The sequence below is a fragment of the Microtus pennsylvanicus genome, chromosome 4 (assembly GCF_037038515.1).
Source record: "Microtus pennsylvanicus isolate mMicPen1 chromosome 4, mMicPen1.hap1, whole genome shotgun sequence".
Lineage (NCBI taxonomy): Eukaryota > Metazoa > Chordata > Mammalia > Rodentia > Cricetidae > Microtus > Microtus pennsylvanicus.
The window spans coordinates 99,751,625-99,770,481 of NC_134582.1; the positions used below are offsets into that span (position 1 = coordinate 99,751,625).

The following is an 18,857-nucleotide window of genomic DNA, read 5'->3' on the forward strand; positions in this document are numbered from 1 at the left end:
TTCCGTGATTAATAGGTAAACCTGCAGTTTGCATTTTTAGGTTTGAAAGCAAAAGTGTATTTTCACACAGGAAAAGTGATAAAAGCTTCAGCTTACATGAAGTTTTAAGACACATGTGAGTTAAAGGGTATTGCTGTATGTATATTGAGTACTGGTTCTTAGAACACTCTACCCTTTTCACCCATTCTCATCAATAACACTCACGTAGAACTCAGCTCCACATGCTGTGTCTCTAGAATGTGTGCTGTATGTATGCTTAGATAAAGCATTACTTATATTCCCACATTAGCTTCAAGGGAATGCTGCAGTTATTTATGATGTGCCTAAATATTTAGCTTGAAGAGTCTTTTGACATATCTTTAACCTTAATCAACAGTATCTGAATTTTCTTATTTATTTATTTACTTACTTACTTTTTTTTTTATTGTGGCAGGGTTTCTTTGTAGTTTGGAGCCTATCCTGGAACTAGCTCTTGTAGACCAGGCTGGCCTTGAACTCACAGAGATCCTCCTGCCTCTGCCTCTTGAGTGCTGGAATTAAAGGTATGCGCCATCACCGTCTGGCTAGTGCCTAAGTTTTTAAACTTAACAGTTTTGTGTTGTATTAATGAAGTATCAAGAGTTTGGTTTTGCAGTGTTTAATTTTGTTATTGCTTCTTTATCTGAAAAGATCATAAGCTTGTCATTTTAGGGTATTTTATGTAGTAATATTTGGTTGTCAGAACATTTATTAATAAAAAACTACAAGAATTCTTGTTGAACAGATTTCTCTTAGCCATGAAAACAGTCTTCCACACATTACGTAAAGAAAAACATAGGCTTTATGAGTAAACAGAAATAAATGATTCTAGAATGGTAGGATGTATTCTCTAAGGTACACTGTAGAGAAGACAATGATTTATAAATAAAAGTAAAGTAGCACATGTAGTACTTGTGTTTATAATAAATATTTATGGAAGACATGGAGCAGATGTCCTGGGGATCACTTCACTAATTCAAAGCTTACTCTTCCTTTGTTCCCGAGACATGATGGGAAGAACACCAGCATAGACATGATACACTGGGGTTTAGTTGTGTCGATTGCTGATGAAAATGGCACACCCAGTGCAACTACAAAATTGGTAGTTTCAACTTGTTTATTGGGTTTGTACATAGATTCATACCAGAACTTAGAAAGAGGCAGGCTAGCTTCTTTTGGAATAAGAAAGATTTCTCTGGTTATGTCTTAGCATTTCATTTCAGGTTAAGTTTCATGTCTTCATGTATAGATGTTAAAGCATTTCTTAACTTTTCTAGGTTATTTCTAAAAGAGAACTAATACGTGTTTGTTTTCCAATTTCTCAGACTGCTGAGAAGTCAGGCCAGATTGAAAGATCCAAGAATGTAAGGCAGAGACAAAATGACTTCAAGGTAAGCGAGGGATGAGAGTCAACTCTTCAGGGCACTGGGTTTTCTCCCCAACATTGTGGAAAACTTTATAGGCAAGATGCATTTGATCATTCAGCTCAAGCTTTCCCAGACTGATGATCATAATGCAGTTTTGCTTTTGCTTTTTCTAGAAAATGATTCAGGAAGTTATGCAATCCCTGGTGAAGCTGATCCGGGGAGCCCTGCTCCCACTCAGCCTCAGAGAGGGTGATGGAAGGCAGTATGGAGGCTGGGAGGTGCAGGCGGAGCTCTCAGGGCAGTGGCTCGCTCATGTTATCCAGACTATAAGGTAAGTGTGGACCCATTGGGAGCCATGCTCATTGAAAGGGCTTGGTGGGTTTACATGCATTTGTTTGCTTTAGTGCTTTTTGAAAACAGTCAACACCCTAGAGTAGAATGTGTTGCTTAACATGTCAACCAAGAATCAACTTTCTATTTCTCTGTCCTGCTGCTTTGCCTATTTCTCACTTATAATCTAACAAAGCAGCTCTTAAGCATTCCTGGTGTTAGTGCTAGATGAGAGTGTCATACTTATGCGGATCCATCTATTGCAGGGACCCTGTACAGTCCCTGCTGCATTTTCCACTTTCCACTTTCAACACTCATGCTGTTGCTCATAAGCTCTGTTTGGCATAATTGCAGGATAGTTCCAAGCAGTGGCAGGGATTGCTTGGGGCCCCATTTACTCTCTTGTATTGTGTTTTATTTGTTTGCCAGGCTGACGTATGAATCATTGACTGCCCTGGAAATTCCCAATGACATGTTACAGATTATCCAGGACCTAATTTTGGACCTCCGCATACGTTGTATAATGGTGACGTTGCAGCATACAGCAGAAGGTATGTTAGGAAAATTAGTAGCATTTACTTGACAAGGTTACCCTAGAAAGCTTCCAAAGCCTTGAAAATAAGAGAAAACTAGTGTTAGGGAAATGTGCATGTATTTATTCATTTCTAACTGTAGAATAGAATTTTTCCTTTTTTTAAAAAGTACCTTTTAAAAACAATTTAGTTGAGATTTAAGACACTGCAGAAGTTAAGATGGATGTACTTGAAGCTAAGAATTTATTTAAAATAACAAATTTTAAATAGAAGCTGTTGGATAGAAAAGTTTATGTAAAATACGGACCCTGTTTAAGAAACTTGTGGATATTTTCTAAGTAAATTTTAAAATCACATGAAATCAGAACATGATTGGCAGTGTTTTTGTGGATACTAGAAATTATACATGCTTTTCTTTATACTTTGAAACGTCTCCAGAATTTTCTATATAGAGCTACCAAAAGGCTACCAAGTTATTTTTATAACATGACCGTTGAAGTATTAAATGTGTTTTTAAAAAAGAAACAAATAAGAACATTGTTATAAACAACATAGGCCACCAGGACTTTAAGTGTGGAAGACCCTGCACAGCTAAGAAGCTAAACATTTCCCTCCATCTTCACCTCAGCAAGCCTCCCTGCTGAAGGTTTGAGCAAGTACCATTCCTCAAGAGGGAGCCAGCCTCCACTCAGGAGTGAGAAGGAGGACTCACCCTGACTCTAGACTACACTGGGGGCTGATTTTGCACATGTCTAGCACTTGGTGACGAATACTGAGAGAGTAATCACTGTTGTAAGGCTTCTTTGCTCCTAGTCTAGAAAGCTCCAAATTAGGCTGTGCTGCTAAAAACAAAGAAAAAAAACCCAAAAGTATTTGCATGAGCATGGTGATGGCACATGCTTTTAATCCTCCCAGCACTTGGGAGGCAGAGGCAGGCAGATCTCTGAGTTGAAGGCTAGCCTGGTCTACAGAGTGAGTTCCAGGACAGCCAGGGCTACACAGAGAAACTGTTTCTAAAAACAAACAAACAAAATAGCCATTTGTTAGAAAATGTGAAAAACACATAACTAAGTCCTCAAATCTGTAAATATTGCATTGTATCTCTTTTTTCACAAACTTATGTAAAATAATTAAAAGCCACAACCCATGGATGTTTTTGTCTTGTTGAAGTTCTGTGAGACAGTTGTCATAGAAAGTATTTGTGTCCTTCTTTTCCATGAAGAAATAAAGAGATTAGCTGAAAAAGAAGATTGGATTGTTGACAATGAAGGACTGACTTCCCTAGTAAGTTTAAATTAATTTTATTGTTAGTCATTAATGTTTGTTACAGGCAAGAGAAATGTGTTTATTTTCTTAAGGATCATGTTCACTTTGCATTATAACTCCAACTGGTTTCTAGAAATTGTGTCATGATCTTAAAATGTCCATTCCCAAAGTCAGTTTTGCTTACTGCTGATCACAGACATTTAAAATGAGTGAAAACGGTAGAGTCTGTGTTGGCCTGAACCGCTACTATATCACTACTTCTGTTTGCATTACTTTTTAAAACTAGGGTGTGCTTAATTCTGCATTGCTTAGCAACTTGATATTTTCAGAAATGCAAGCTAGAGGAATGATGGTTCTGTCCCCAAAGCTAAAACAAACCCAAGCTAGAGGCATAAGCCAGTGCAGGCAGCTCCACACAGGTCTGGCAGCAAACAGACTCATGATCTATTTCTAGAGTGTTCGTTCTAGAAACATCCTCTTTTCTGGGTGGATTTAGAATTTTAAGTGCCACCGAGAATACTTTTCATAGTTTTTCGTGTTTTCATGCCTTTTCGAGGGGTGCCTGGCAGTCTGATGGAGACTGAGTGGCCGCTGAAACGGAGACTTAGGCAGGACAACAGTGGGTGCCTTTTCCTCATGCTGGCCACGTAGCTTGTCGTCAGCCAGTGCCCAGGGTGACCCCCTGTACCGGCTTCAGTCTGGCAATCCTGGTGGTCCTTTAAGCCTCACTCCTGTCAGGAGGAACGTAGAGCAGTCTGAGTCTCCACAGCCACTGTCTTCAGAGTCTGTTGGCCGAAAACGTCCCCAAGCCTGAGGAAGTAGCCACTCGGCAGTATGACTACTGCCAGTTTCTTTCATGTCCTCCTTTGCAAGGGAGAGAAAATAAGTTCTGAGTTTGGAACTTGTAGTTTCTGCCAAGAATAAAGTGGATTTGGCCCCACAAATTATAAACCACTGGTTAGTTGGGAACAGAGATCCCACCCAGCATTTTTCCTTCTCCTGGAGTCTGCATGGGCTCTAAGTAGTCTCACTTCAAAAGCTGGGGCTGATTGTCTCCTTGAAGTTCAAGGCTCTACTCCAGGTCAGTATAAATGGATGCCAGTGTTGTTTAAGTTTAGAAAAGACATAGCTATCGCCAGTGTTTCCTAAGTTAAATCATGCAAGAGATGAGCTGAGAAAGTTCATTATTTTTAATAATCAGTACGGATTTTTTCAGAGGATCTTTAGATTAAAATGCTTAATTGATTGGATTTGTTCTGTTGATCATATTATTTGCATTTAAATCTAAAGTATTCTTTGATTAGTTCTCACACTAGCCCTGTAGAGAAAGAGTGCATGTGGTACTTAGCTCATCACTTCCTGAGATATGTAAAAGACTAAGAAGATAGTTTTTATATTGATTATATTTTGAAGTCATTTGAATTTCTAGTTTTATCTCTGCTGCTGTGTTAAAGTACTCTGACCGAAAGCAGCTTAGGGAAGAAAGGAATTCTTTAGCTTATAAGCCCAGGTCACAGCCCATCATTGGGAAGTCAGTGCAAGAACTCAAGGCTATTCCATCTGGCATTGTCATTAGTCAAGGAACTCACTTCACAGCCAGTGACATCAAGCAAGAACCGTGGGACAGGATGTTTGATGGCTGGCTGCAGGCTTATATTCCCATTCACTTGTATAGTTCAGAACAGCTTGTCTAGGTTGGTGCTGCCCACAGTGTACTGGGCCCTACTATATCAGTACAGCCTTGCACAGACATCCACGGGCTGATCTGATCCAGGCAGCTGCGGCACTGAGGCTCTCCCTCAGATGACTGTGTGCTGTGTCAGGGTGACTGGGAGATCTAAGCAACAAGAGATGCTGTGTTAAAATTTCTTCTTAAGCTGTCTGACGTGGGATATCTCATGTTTCCTCTACGGCTTATGCCCATAGCACACATCACTCTTCTGAATGGTGGCATGGAGGAGTCAACACTGCCCTCCTGAGAGTCAGAGTCTCTCCTAGGGAAGACCCAGAATCCTTTTGGCCTGAGTCTCCCTTCACCAAAACTGAGCAGAATGCCTTTATAGTGTGGACTTAGAAGTAGATGTGGTTCTGTGCACTAAAGCATGACGTGAACTACAAAGTTTTGGACAAAGAATTTTATTTGTTAAGTTAATGCTTATAGCAACTGGGGCACCATGCAGACCTCAAGTTACCTTAATTTCCATGCTTGATCTCTGTCTCAAATGAATTTTGTACAAAGGAAGAAAAAAAACCTGTATGTTCAGTTTGAGAAAGTTAAAAGTCCTTGTTTCATGAAAAACAAAAGCTGACCAACACTCAGTCGTCCAGCACAACATAGGTGCTGGCTTTAGCACCTTGGTCAGTAAGTCAGCATGTGCAGACTCCCGTGGCCTGCACCACAGAGTAGAACTCTGCTGGGAACCCTGGAAAATGACTGGATTATTATTAGGTAAGCATAGCTCTATTCTGTTTGTAAAATTGGATTTCCCTCGTGCAGTAATAACCACAAGATAATTCATTTTGTTTGGCCCTCACTACACACAGACGTCACATGAATACACACAGGGTTAAAAAGAACTAAACCCTGTGGGCTGTGTGAAACAAACCGCTGAAGTGGTGCATCTGGAGTCAGCTAAAACATCTTCTAGCCAATGCTGGTGAAGAATGCAGCTATCGTGGTGGGCTTGATGATGCTGATGACCTTTGTAGCCGCTCAGCACAGAACTTTCTCAAGAGGAAAGAGGGGTCAAGACTTAGAGAGCAGGAGCCCACATCCCAGCTCTGAGCAGCTCTACCCTTTGTGCATGTGCACCCTAAGGACAGACTCATTTACATGCCCTGAACTTTGATCTAACCCTCTGAGGAGAAAGCTTGCTTCTCCCTTTGCTGTGCCTGGGATTAGGAAGGATCCCCATATGTGCTCTGGAAGTGAGCGCTGAGCCTTTGAGGGCATGGCTGCTCTGCATCTGGAAAGTGTCTTAGCTAGACCCTCATTAGCTATACCCTTACCGAGGCTCTACAACAGATCAGGTGAAAGTGTACTGTTTTATCATATACTGTTCTCTCCCTTTCTCCCTCCTTCCCCCCTCTTTTCCTTCCTTTTCCTTTCTTTTTTATTTAATTTGGAGATTTCTTTCAGAACTAGAATGGTTTTGATAACCTCCTACAGGTGGATGATTCACTGACAACAGACAGGTGTTTCTAGAATAGGAAGAGCAGTCGTTTAGACTGTTTACTGCTGCCTTGGCTGAAGCTGCTCTCTAAGCCGTCTGGTATTTTCTGTCCATTCGTGGTACTAATATAGGTGTAAAGAGTACGGAAGTCTAGTTGAGATCCTAACATATGATGTCTAAGTGAGCACACATGAACGCCAGTGTCTCACTGCCCACAGGTGACATTCAGTTTTTATTCTCAACATTGTGCTTGCTATTTTTGTTTAATCATCTTAGATAGCTGTGCCTACTGTGGACGATAGGCTAATAAGCAGGTCACCATCTGACCATTTGTTCTCTCTTTGTTTTGCAATCTTTCAGCTCAAATCCCAGGCTTCCCACATGCTCGGCAGTAATGAACAGTGTGACTCCAAATGCTTTTTGTGCGTTTATGGTTCAGCCTATTCTTCCTTTTCCCACTTGTACTTTTAACTCCTCTTCATGGTGCTCCTACTGGTTTCAGTGTGCGTCAGTATAGTGACATTAATACCAAGGCCCTATTTTAGAAAAGTAAACTGGTTTTGTTTTGTTTTCGATGTGTATGGATTTTTCTTCTGCTTTTTCCCAAACTCCCTCTAAAAACTGGTGGCTCTGGTTCTTCCTGAAGATGTCCTGCCCAGAGTGTTAGTTCAGTGTTAGTCTTGGCCTTGCTCAGAGCCCTTGCAAATCTTAGGTCCTAATCCCTCTCTGCACTTGTGTTCAGTGCCAGCAACTCACTGTCTTACTGAGGCCTCAGTCCTGAGGTTTGCTGTCCTCTCGTGTGTCATGATGTCCTCATACCTTTTTCCTTGTTCTCAGGGACTTTGGCCATCCTGTTTAGAGAGAAGACCCTCCCACACCATTTTCTATGAGCTCCAGTATTTTCTCCACCGATGCTTCTTACTGTTTAAGTTACAGTTTCATGTCTATAAAAAACAAAACAGCAACAACACAAAAACCTGTGACTGTCATGTTGGATGCCTCTCAACTTGGAAAAGCATGTAGTGAGAATTCTATCAGATCTGCTCGTGTGAACTTCAAGTGATCACAGAACACAGACACTAGGATGTTAATCTGTTCCCACTTCTTTTCTTTTCTATCCATTCATTTCCTTTTCTATTTTTTTTCGGTTTGTTTTTTCTTTTTTCTTTTCTTTCTTTTTTTTTTTTTTAAGACAGTGTTTCTTTCTCTACGTGACCCTGGCTCTTTTAGAACTTAACTTTGTAGACCAGGCTGGCCTCAAACTCAGACCTGCCTACCTCTGCCTCCCGAGCTCTGGGATTAAAGGCAGGCTGCAAGTTTCAGTTTTTGATGTAGTGTACGTAGAAAATGAGTACAGCGACTTACTTGGCTTCAAGGATCTGTACATCCTCTAGATAGTTCTTATAACTTTAGGTTTGACTGAGCAATATAAGAGGTGGCCCACCTAGAAAATTGAGCTCATACATCATATGCATGCAATGTAGTCTTCAGGTATGAATGTCTTACATTTGTTCCTTGTAAGTTTCCTATGAAAGAACAATTTTAATTAAAAAACTTTAATCAGTTCTACATGAATTAGAAAAGCTTTACTCTCAAAATTTAACCCTTTTGAAACATGCCAGTCTCCACTCCACTGCGTTTAGACTTCTGGTCAGATTGTGTCTTTGTTCTTTTCTGTAACTCCGGAGACTTGAGCTTTTGGTTGCTTTCAGCTCCATAAATAGGAGGTTTTCTTTCTTTCAGCCGTACCAGTTTGAACAGAGCATCGTGCACTCCCTGCAGTCATTGAAGGGTGTTGTCGACTGCAAGCCTGGAGAAGCCAGTGTGAGTTTTGGCCCTCTTCCACATGCCTTAGCCAGTCTTAAGAAATCCCTACCTGGTATGGAAGGACTGGGAGGAGAAGAGGGAGGAGAAACTGTAGTTGGGATGTAAAAACAAAAAGAAAAGAAATTCCTTGCCTGGGAACTATAATAAATAGTAGTCATTGATGTCCAAGAGCTGTTCTGTCATCTAAATGCTTTTGTTTAGTTCTACTTCGATGTGTTGAGTTCAGGATCCAAGGCAGGCTGAGCAGATAAAATGTGGTCCAGCAGCTTTGAGTAGAGCAGAGTTCTTGTGGACTGATTGAATGTCTGACTTGGATATCACCAGCCAACTGGGGATCAGAACCCACTGGTAGGAAGCTGCCCTTCGGAGTGAGGGTGCTGACACCCAGAGTGGTGTTTCGTGTTTTAGCTTTTACATCTAGTATTTCAAGCAAAACGTTTTGTTTGCTTAGCAAAATCAAAACTTTTTTATCTAAATCCTTCATAGGTCTTTCAACAGCCTAAAACCCAGGAGGAGGTTTGCCAACTAAGCATCAGTATCATGCAGGTAACTAAAAGCAGTGGTCGAGACTGAATCTATGCACTGATCTGTCATTCACCATTGATAATGTCCATATCACTATTAAATAAGAGTTCTTTTAAAATCTCACCTTTGTGCAAAAGCATTTAAAATAAGTTGGCTATGCAGATAAAGTTTAATGTAGGAATAGTTCTTGTTTATTTTAGCAATGCCTGTATATTTCATTATATTGTGTTCTGTTTTCATGGTACTTTGTATTCATATCCTTTAGACGGCAGAGTAAACTGAATGAAAATTGGTTGCTTATAATTCATCTAGAGTTGTAAAGCTATTTGGGACCAGTGCTTCATAAGTACATAAATGAAACTGAGCATGTTTGTGAACGAATAAAGAAAAGGAAAGGAGTCTTTCTCCTAAAATGTATTCAAGAACATAACTAAATACATAAAAGTTGATTCAAAGTGCTTATGATATTCTGTTGCTTTTGTAGTTAGACATCGATGGAGTATATATATTTCTACTACTTAGTTCGCACATACACACATACACACACACACACACACACACACACACACCTACACACCTACATTACTAGACGTATCTCTCCCCTACTTTATATTTTATTGGCCAGACAGTTCTGCTTTAATTTATATAAAATTGTTTTAATATTAAAATAGATTGATACCTGAAAACTCATACCACTGAAACTTGCTATTTTTAATCCAGGTTTTTATATACTGCCTGGAACAACTGAGCACCAAGCCTGATGCAGACATAGATACTACTCAGTAAGTAAAAATGTAATTAATCTCATTGATGCATTTAAGAGTAATAAAATGTAAGAAATATGTTCCATACTGAGGTGGGGTCTCACGTGAAATCTAGGTTGCTGTGAACTTACTATATGCTTGGGTTGCCCTCTCTCTGTGGTCCTGGCCTTCTGAGACCCTGCCCTGACTTGACAGATGCTTGTTCTCTCCTGGCTCTGTCACATGGAGCAGCACATAATGCTGTTGTCCTTATTTTTGTAATGTGCAGCTTTCCAGTTGATACTTAGCATGTGAAACTCCTGTGTGCAGTCTTTTTGGATGACACTTGGCATTTGAAACTTCTATGCTCCTAAGGTTCATGCTTTAACACAGATAGTATCAAAATAAGTGTTTACAGAACCTAATTGGCAATTTTTCTATTTACTTGTGTGTTAGTTAGGGTTTCTATTGCTGGGAAAAGACAACCATGACCATGGTAGAGCTTATAAAGGAAAACATTTAATTGCATTTAATTGAGGTGGCTTACAGTTTCAGAGCTTCAGTCCATTACCATTGATTTGAAATGGTGGTGTGCAGGCAGACATGGTGCTGCAGAAGGAGCTGAGAGTTCTACATCTTGATCCAAAGGCAGCAAAAGGAGAGCCTGTGTACTGGGCATAGCTTGAGCATATAGCTTGAGCGTAGACCTCAAAGCATGCACTTACACACATCCAACAAGGGCACACCTATTCCAACAAGGCTACACCTTCTAATAGTGCCACTCCCTATGAGCATTGAAACACAAGACTTTATGGGGAACATTCTTATTCAAACCACCATGCTTAGCATTAAATTTTGTTCATTTGGTATATAAAACTATTGTCTCTAGGGAACAAATACTTTTTTGAAAAATCTGTATGTATATGCACATTCCCAGTGTGTTTACTTGCGTGTGTATGTGTGTGGTGGGGGGGAGAAATGGGGCAGGGAGGGCATACTTTGTGGCCAGAAGTAGCTGGTGAATGTTTTTCCCAGATCTGTCCCTGCCGTATATAGGCTGGGTCATTCATTTGCCCAGAGCTCACTGACTCAGCTTGCCTAACTAGCCCGTTTCTACCTTACAAGTAATGGGAGCACAGGTGAGCTGTCATACCCACCTGGTATTTATATGGGTTCTAGAGAGCTGAACTCTGCTGCTCACATTGGGTGGTAAGCACTATACCAATGGCCATCGCCTTAGTCCCACATTTTTAATTCTTGTAGGTCTTTTTTGATATGATCGTATGTATTCGGCTCACTATGCCACCAGAACATTGCATCACTAATCACAGCCAGATCTGCGATCTGGTGAAGTCAGTCTTTTTTTATGCTTTGCTAGAATTTCTCATTCCTTCATTGCTGGATTCTACCAGGTGGTGCGGATTTCCGAACTTTATCTCCTGCTCTGATCATATGTAACTCTGTGTTAGTTAGGGCTGTTTTAATTAGCATTTCTTTATATTTCAACTCTTTTTCAGATTCGTATTTTTGTTGTTGTTGTTGCTTGCTTTGTTTGGTTGGTTTTTTTGAGACAGGGTTTTTCTGGAACTTGCTGTCCTGGAACTCGCTCTATAGACCAAACTGGCCTCTAATTCAGATCCACCTGCCTCTGCCTCCCAAGTGTTTTTATTATTGCTATTTTGAAGTATTATTTTATATTCATCATATTAGACTTCCATATAAATTCAAGTCAGTCAAGTTTAAAGAAAAAATTTGCTAAGGTATTTCTTCTGATTCTGTTAAATCAGTAAATTAACGAGTGAGTTACCCTGCTCTCGCTTTTCACCTTTGAGTGGTTTTGATTGCTTATGCGTGATCAGCTAACTTAGCTCACCTGTAAGTAGGTCACTGTGAAAATGAGTTTTGAACTTTCCCCTGGAAATTCTAATAGTTAAAAACACTTTAATTATATGACTATTATTTGACATTTGACCATTTGGTAATTTGTTTTTTAATTTAATACAGTCACTTGAGTATTGAGACTTTTCCCAAAGAAGTTTTATGTAGCCCTGGATAAGAAATAAGTCCATAGTGCTTCCTTATATACATTAAATATAAAGAAGACATTCTGGAAGTTGTACAGCTGTTTTTATCAAAACATTTGAAGTCAATGTAGTTTTAAGCCAGTTTTAATTGTGACTGTTTTCTTGCCTCTTCTACATTCAGTCTTTCTGTGGATGTTTCGTCTCCTGATTTGTTTGGAAGCATCCATGAAGACTTCAGTTTGACTTCAGTAAGTAAAATGCCAAACACAGAAAGTAAAGTGTGTCATGTTAAAGGTTGTGGCTGTGGTAATCCGCCTAAGTCATGTAAGATGGACTCTGTAGACACTGCACTTTGCTGTGGGACTACATTATGTTGTGTAAATATTTGTGTGTGTGTATCACACAGAAAAAGATCTTTCCCTGGAGTTAAACATGAAAAGACCCAGCGTGTCCGCTGCCTCTTGAGTGTTAAAGGTGCCCTGGTTGTTCGCTGGTGCTGCAGAGTTGCCTGGACGGCCTGGGAGGGGCAGAGGCACGGCATTTACATTGTGTTGTTTGCCCCTTCAGCCTGACAAACCCCACTTTTCGCTGCTTTATTTCTACAACTCTCCTGTTTTGTTTGAACATAGGTTACGTGACAAAGCCAAACCAAATTCCCACAGGCTATCTAATGAAGGCATTTACTCAGTTCTCTGTTGAGGTTTTTCTTCCCAGATAACCTCGCATGTGTTGGGGGGAAAGTCAACTAGGACAGGTGGTAAGAGCTATGGGAAACCGCAGAGTGGATTGAAGCCGGCCTTTCCTTGTGAATCTGGGAAGAAAGTGGGGTAGAAGGGATGGGGCTGGAGGAAAAGGCCTTTGAAACTAAGACCCTACCAACCATCTGGCCCAACTATGCTTTTGCTTTCTTCGTCTTTTAGGAGGACCCAGTGGCGGTGGATCTCATCTTACCTGTCATTGTAATTTGCCCTAATAGTTTCCACCAGTTTAGCCAGAGCATCCTTGTTTTCCAAGTTAACCTGTGTGAAGGCATCAATGGTACATATTTTCCTGTGTGCCAGCCACTTAGCCTGGCTTTTCCCTTGTGGATGCTGTAGGGGAACCCCATCTTCAACACAGGGCAGGTAGGAAGACCAGTAGCTCAATGCGGCCTGCATCAATGGGCAATCACCACCAGCTGAGCCTTCTTGTTCTCTACCAAGGTGGTGACTGTATTGAACCCCCCCCCCCTAGAAGGACAGGTGGTCTCTGAGTTGATACATCCCCTTTGCCAACAGCTTTCATCTCAGCGTGAGCCATCAGCCTTGCTTCTTCTCCTGCTTTGTCTGTGGCCTGTAGCTGTGGACAAACTTAACAGCTAAGTAACGATTTGCCAGTTCAGGGCCTGGGTGAACTGGTTAATGGCAGGAGGTACTTTGAGCAGCTTAGAGAGGATGGCCCTTTGCCATTGCAGCCTCATGTAGCTGGGCCATTTGATGAAGCCTTTGAGATCTCTTTTGGGCCGGACGCCCCGCCCAGTACCAAAGTTCTTAGACTTTTTCTCAAACTAAAGATTCACCACTTTTTAGACCTCCTGTTTCTTCGTGACAGCGGGGGCTGGGACCACCTTCTTCCCCTTGGCCTTCTTTCCCTTGGGCATCTTGCTCAGCTGGAGGAGAGAGTCATCTGGCCTTTTTATATTACATTTCCCAACTAAAAGTTAATTCAGGACCACCACCTTTGGTTGTCTGGGTCACTTTCATGGTTCTGTAATCTTTTATTTATGTTTGTTGATGATCAAAGCTGGTGGTACGTAGGCAGCATTGTGCTGGAAATAAAGATAGGGAATTGTAATAAGGAAGTGAGAAGATGTTTAAGTACTAGAAGATAGATTTGCTTGGCTATTGACTTTAGAGACTCTGGTTTATCCCTTGGTCCAGATGTCTCAAAGAATAGGAAGCTATATTTTTTTGCATTTTCTCCCCTGGAGTACTTAACTCTAAGTTACTGTGATTGTACACAGAAAAAGTAGCCAACTGTGGGTGAGAACTGTTCCTGGAAAGTGGTTTTGCCTTAGTTTTGGTCAAGGATCTTGACTGAAGGCCCTAGCTGAGTCACCATTCCAAAGAATACCTCGCACCTGCAGGAACACAGATTGGGGCTGCCCTGAAGTGAACCACAGCAGCAGCAGGCCCATTCCTAGAATTTTGTTTACAGATATAGTTCTTCTGAACTGTAAGAAGCCCGTTGTATTCATAGCATTGTAATTGCCGTCTAATAATTTTTGGAGATTATTTAGGTAGGTAAAACCTTGAAGAATATAACAGCAAGAAGCTCTTTTCCCTGTTCCTTGTCTTTCTGGGGAGAGGAAAGGGGAAGTGTCCTCAGAGACACTCACTCCCCATTGGAAGGAGGCTCTTCCTGGATATAGGAAACAGTCCCACAGGCCCCCACAGGCAGGAGCTTTTTGAAGGAACAAGGAGCCCTTCAGATAGATAATATGATATTAAAATGTTCTTAAGTTGTGAAAGATTCATAAATCATTTTCTAATAGTTTCTATATTTTATATAGTTATTTATAATATCAGTTTGGGTGGCCTTTTGTGTACATAAAATATTAAAGAAAACATTTGACTCTTTTCTTTGGGGGATATTGGATGTAGAACCCAGAGCCTTGTCCATTCAGGAGAACAACTCACTGCTGGGCTGTACTCCAAGTCTCTGTTCAACTCTTCAGTGTAAATGGAATAATCAACAATTAGTGGAATTGGATTATGTTTTTCTGTGTGTTAGGAAATAAACAGCCAAGAAAATCCAGGCATTGGGTATTGATGTTAAAGGGCAGAAGCCTATCACTACACTTAATATATGATCAGGGTTATCTTCTGCATTCTCCAGCGCTGTCAATGTAAACGGCTAATGAATTGTTTGAATTTTAGGAGCAGCGACTTTTGATAGTCCTGAGCAATTGCTGCTATTTAGAACGTCACACCTTCCTAAACATAGCAGAGCATTTTGAAAAGCACAACTTCCAGGGAATAGAAAAAATAACACAGGTAAGTGCTTTGGTATTCGGTAGTCAAGTACACTGCTTTTCCACACTATTTTCTCAGCACCTCCTGGCCTCCCCTTCGCTCTGGTTCCCCAGGCCCCCATGTCCATTCTTACCAGACCCATCCATCAGAGGAATGGTTTCCTTCCTTGCCTTGAATTGTTAATGTAACACTGCTTTTCTCTGGAGCAAAGCTTTCTCATGGTTGAAGTGGTTTGCTTAATCCTGTCAAAGTTGTTCAATTAGGAGAGAGAAACAGCAAGCCTGAATCTGTCAGAGTCTTTCCATTTGACTCCTTTTGGGTTTAGCCTTTGGGTACTGCTGACATCAACCCTGGTCCTGACTGCACAGAGACCTCTTGCTAATCTAGCCTGTCCCTCCCCTCTTCATCTCCCTGGGAGTCAAGCCCTGCCTTTGCACACAGTACACATCCTGCTCCCTAGCCTCTGGCCTCTTCCTTCCTGGCTTAACCAGAACTCTTATATGCTTTGTGCTCCGCCTGCTGGATGTAGGCAAAGTGTGCAGATCAGGGGAGCCGGTTTCGTGATTTAGAATGTTCACTCTCTTGTTTATAGTTTTTCAAATAAGCAGAAAAGGAAAAAATGAAGTACCTTGTTATAAAGATTGCTAGTTCCTGAGCAAAGTTTATCAGATTTCTAGGTAAAACTGAGCCAACTGTCTAATGCCAGGACACTTTTCTCAGCGAAGAAAACAAGAAAGATAACCATCTTATTAATCATGTCATCAGCGCTGACTCTCGGTGGACGATCTACTTTTTATAAATGATGCTTCCAGTTCATAAACTAGCTTGGGTTTTTTTTTTTTTTAAGAATGAAAATGTCAGAGTGGGTGGCTCTGTCTTGTTTTCCTGCCTTTTCGTAAAGATTAATCATCCTGCTGATAAGTGCTGTGACTTAGGCTTGGGGGCCAAATGTCTAGTTTAGCTCCAGAAATTTTTTATGTTCATAATTGCAAGATCTGTGGAAAGTAGGCACTCTATCTTTATTCAATATGCAGAACTTTATCATTAAAGTGTGAGAAGTGATCAAGAGTTGCATAGGTTAGAAGCAGAGTTTGATTCTCTGTTTTTGTGAAGTAATAAGCAGAAATTATGTTGCCTCTGTTTACACTATTAAGAAGCAGAGCGAAACTGACATAAAGGAAGGTTTTCGGTATCTTTTCCTGTCTTTGTCTAAATCACAGAAGAAGATAATATGAGAACCTGGGGACAGCTTAGAATAAGCAACAGGCTTTTTATCCACTTTAGCATTATATTTTTAAAAATTATTTCTTGAATGTCTTGAAATTATTCAGTTGTGGCTGAAATGAATAAAGTGGTTTGGGCCACAGCACACCTGCCTACAATACTGTGTGCTGAAGCTCTTATTTCCATGCTGTCAAATGAGTAAAACCCACTTGCTCTGAAGGAAAAAAGCTCCCTCGCAGCCCTTCTTTTTCACAGTTCCTTTTCCAATGACATAACTCTAGATGTCTGCCAAGAAAATCATAGGGCGGGTCACGATGGACAGCTGTCTCTCCTGTTTCTGTGTTTACTCCGGCCGGCCGCTATACTCTTTTGGAAGCCCGCCCCCCTCCCTCCCCACCCCCCCCACCCCACCCCCGCTCTCTCTCTCTCTGTGTCACTGGGTGCCAGGCCTCTCTCCGTTCCTCCTAGAGATGTGCTGTATGGCAGGGCAGGGAAGCTCTCCCACTCCTTCCTCCTCTCTCTTCCTCTTTCCTGCTGCCTTTCCTTTTCCCTTCCCATTTTCTTCCTTATTGGTACTCTGCCAGTAGAAGCCTAAAAACAACCATTTCTAAAATTCCTTTCATATTGTTTCTCGATTAATAATTATTTAATTATCTTGTTTCTTTTTAAAAATGTATTATGTTGCACATGTCATGGCATTCATGTGGAGGTCAAAGGACAACATGTGGAAGCTGTTTCTCTCCTTCCACAGTATGGATCCCAGGGATTGAATTCAGGTCATCAGGCTTGGCAGCCAGCACCTTTTACCAACTGTGTCATCTCTCTGGCCCTTCATTTTGTTTTTACCTTCAAAAGAGTTGATTTAATATAAAAATAGCATATGCATTGCCATGTTTTTTAGGACTATTAAAATTTAATGATCAATTACATTTATGGGTAGGATGATTTTCACAGATACAATTGTATTTTATGTCATTTTTCATATGTATGTGTTCATGTGTACGGGGGGGGGGGGCTGTCTTTGTAGGCCAGAGGCCAACATCAGGGGTCTGCCTCTGTGTTCTTCCTTATCTTTTGAGGCAGGCTTTCTCATTGAACCTAGACCTCACCAATTTGGCAAGGCTAGTTGGCCATGAAGTTCTGGGATATAGGTACACACCATTGTAGCTGAGAGTCAAGCATAGTTACTCATGATTATACACAGAACACCAGCCAAACTAGCCATCTCCCTAGCCCCTCAATATGTAATTTTATTTAATGTAGAATTTCTGAGAAATAAGTGAGGATGATGTTTTAGTTCTGTGATTTTCATGGGGGCATAAGTGCAGAGCGTGTGAACTTCACTGGAATATAGCAGGGACTTGAAAATTAGTCCTTGATTCCATGTCCTGAGCGCTTCCAGCCCCATATTATATACTAAGGCCGAGAATGGAACTGGTCTCATGATAGACCCCCAAGGAAATGAAACTAGGACACAAAGGTAATTGACTAATGTGTGACAATTTAACCTTGAGTGACACTGAATGGTGGTCCATTGGATAAGAATATAAAAGTCCTCTTACCCTGTAAGGTTCCACCTTACAGCCTCCCTAGAGGAACACTCAGGCCTCTACCTTTTGGACACAGACAACGAGTGCTCTGTGCCTTCTCACCCATCTTTTTCTGTTTGTGAAAATCCTAGCAAAATTTTTGAGGAGAAATAAAAGTAAGAATCATCTTTAATGTACTAAACAAAGTGTTTATTGTTATTCATAAGACAGAGTACTTCCAACGTGTCCATTTGCCCCCCAACAGTAAACCTGAACCCTTTCCTAATCACCTTCCCATACCTAGCAGATCCATATCACATCACTACCCCACACCCAGTCAGCTCCCCTCACTGACTTCACATGGGACCCCAAGATTTGCAGGCTCCTGGTAATAGCCAGGTTGCTTTGGGGGCGATAGCTACATTATGTTTTAATCATCATTTCCCAGCATAATTCTTAATTTTCATTCGTAAAAATATCCATTAATGTGTTTTAATTTGCATGCCTTTTCTTTTTAGAAATGAATACTTTTCCATTTTTATTAACTATATGATAGAAGAGACAGCTGGGAAGTATCTAGAGACCAAGGGAGACAGAGAGCTTTGTTCTGAGGACAGAGACTGGATGTGACACAGATCAAATTCCTCAGGAGTATTTGGTGAGAACATGAGAGCTACATGGCTAATAAGCCTAACATGTTACTTTATTGTGGCTGCTATACTGATGTAATTCTAGGGACATTTTTTTTTTGCATCTGTTGCATGCTGCTTAGCCTGAATCAGTGTTAAGAAAAACATCTGATTTAGCATTTGTATAATTACAGAGTCTCCCTGCCTTGAGAATGCAGACATTGATCAAGTCTGGTATTAAATGCTCCTAACTTCAGAAACTCCACTCAGGAGGGTGAAGGGGACAGTTTGTTTTCATCACAAATCCAGAGAAGAGCCTTTATATCCAGTCACCAATTTAAAGTATTTTCTATTTCTTGAGCCATATGTGCTATTATTACATAGTTTATTAGTTCATTATTTTTACATTAGTTCATTATTTTTAGTTTAATTGAATATACTTGTTAGATATTTTAAGTTTGTGTCCATTTGAATGTATTGATGGAAATGAATGCAGCTTTTTTTTCCTTCCTGTTGTATTATCTGTGTCTATGCTTGATTTAGCTTTCCCATTTCTTTATCAGAGTACCTTAAGTTTTGTTAAGAAACTATTTTTGTACAAGTTACTTGTAATTAATTCACCTTAGAGTTTAAGGTTCTATAGACAAGTAAGTTG

The 18,857-nt window shown here is 40.7% G+C and overlaps 1 protein-coding gene across 3 annotated transcripts in view; it reads left to right on the forward strand.

Annotated features, from left to right (window-relative positions):
• Exoc2 (exocyst complex component 2) overlaps window positions 1-18,857 on the forward strand; it is a 165,575-nt gene that overhangs the window by 95,992 nt on the left and 50,726 nt on the right. For all 3 annotated transcript variants that reach the window (XM_075969965.1, XM_075969967.1, XM_075969966.1), the window contains exons 14-22: window positions 1,344-1,409; window positions 1,559-1,716; window positions 2,145-2,266; window positions 3,471-3,532; window positions 8,431-8,511; window positions 9,001-9,060; window positions 9,760-9,821; window positions 11,988-12,054; window positions 14,725-14,841. In XM_075969965.1, coding sequence (XP_075826080.1) covers window positions 1,344-1,409; window positions 1,559-1,716; window positions 2,145-2,266; window positions 3,471-3,532; window positions 8,431-8,511; window positions 9,001-9,060; window positions 9,760-9,821; window positions 11,988-12,054; window positions 14,725-14,841 — 795 coding nt within the window. The remainder of the gene's footprint in view (window positions 1-1,343; window positions 1,410-1,558; window positions 1,717-2,144; window positions 2,267-3,470; window positions 3,533-8,430; window positions 8,512-9,000; window positions 9,061-9,759; window positions 9,822-11,987; window positions 12,055-14,724; window positions 14,842-18,857) is intronic.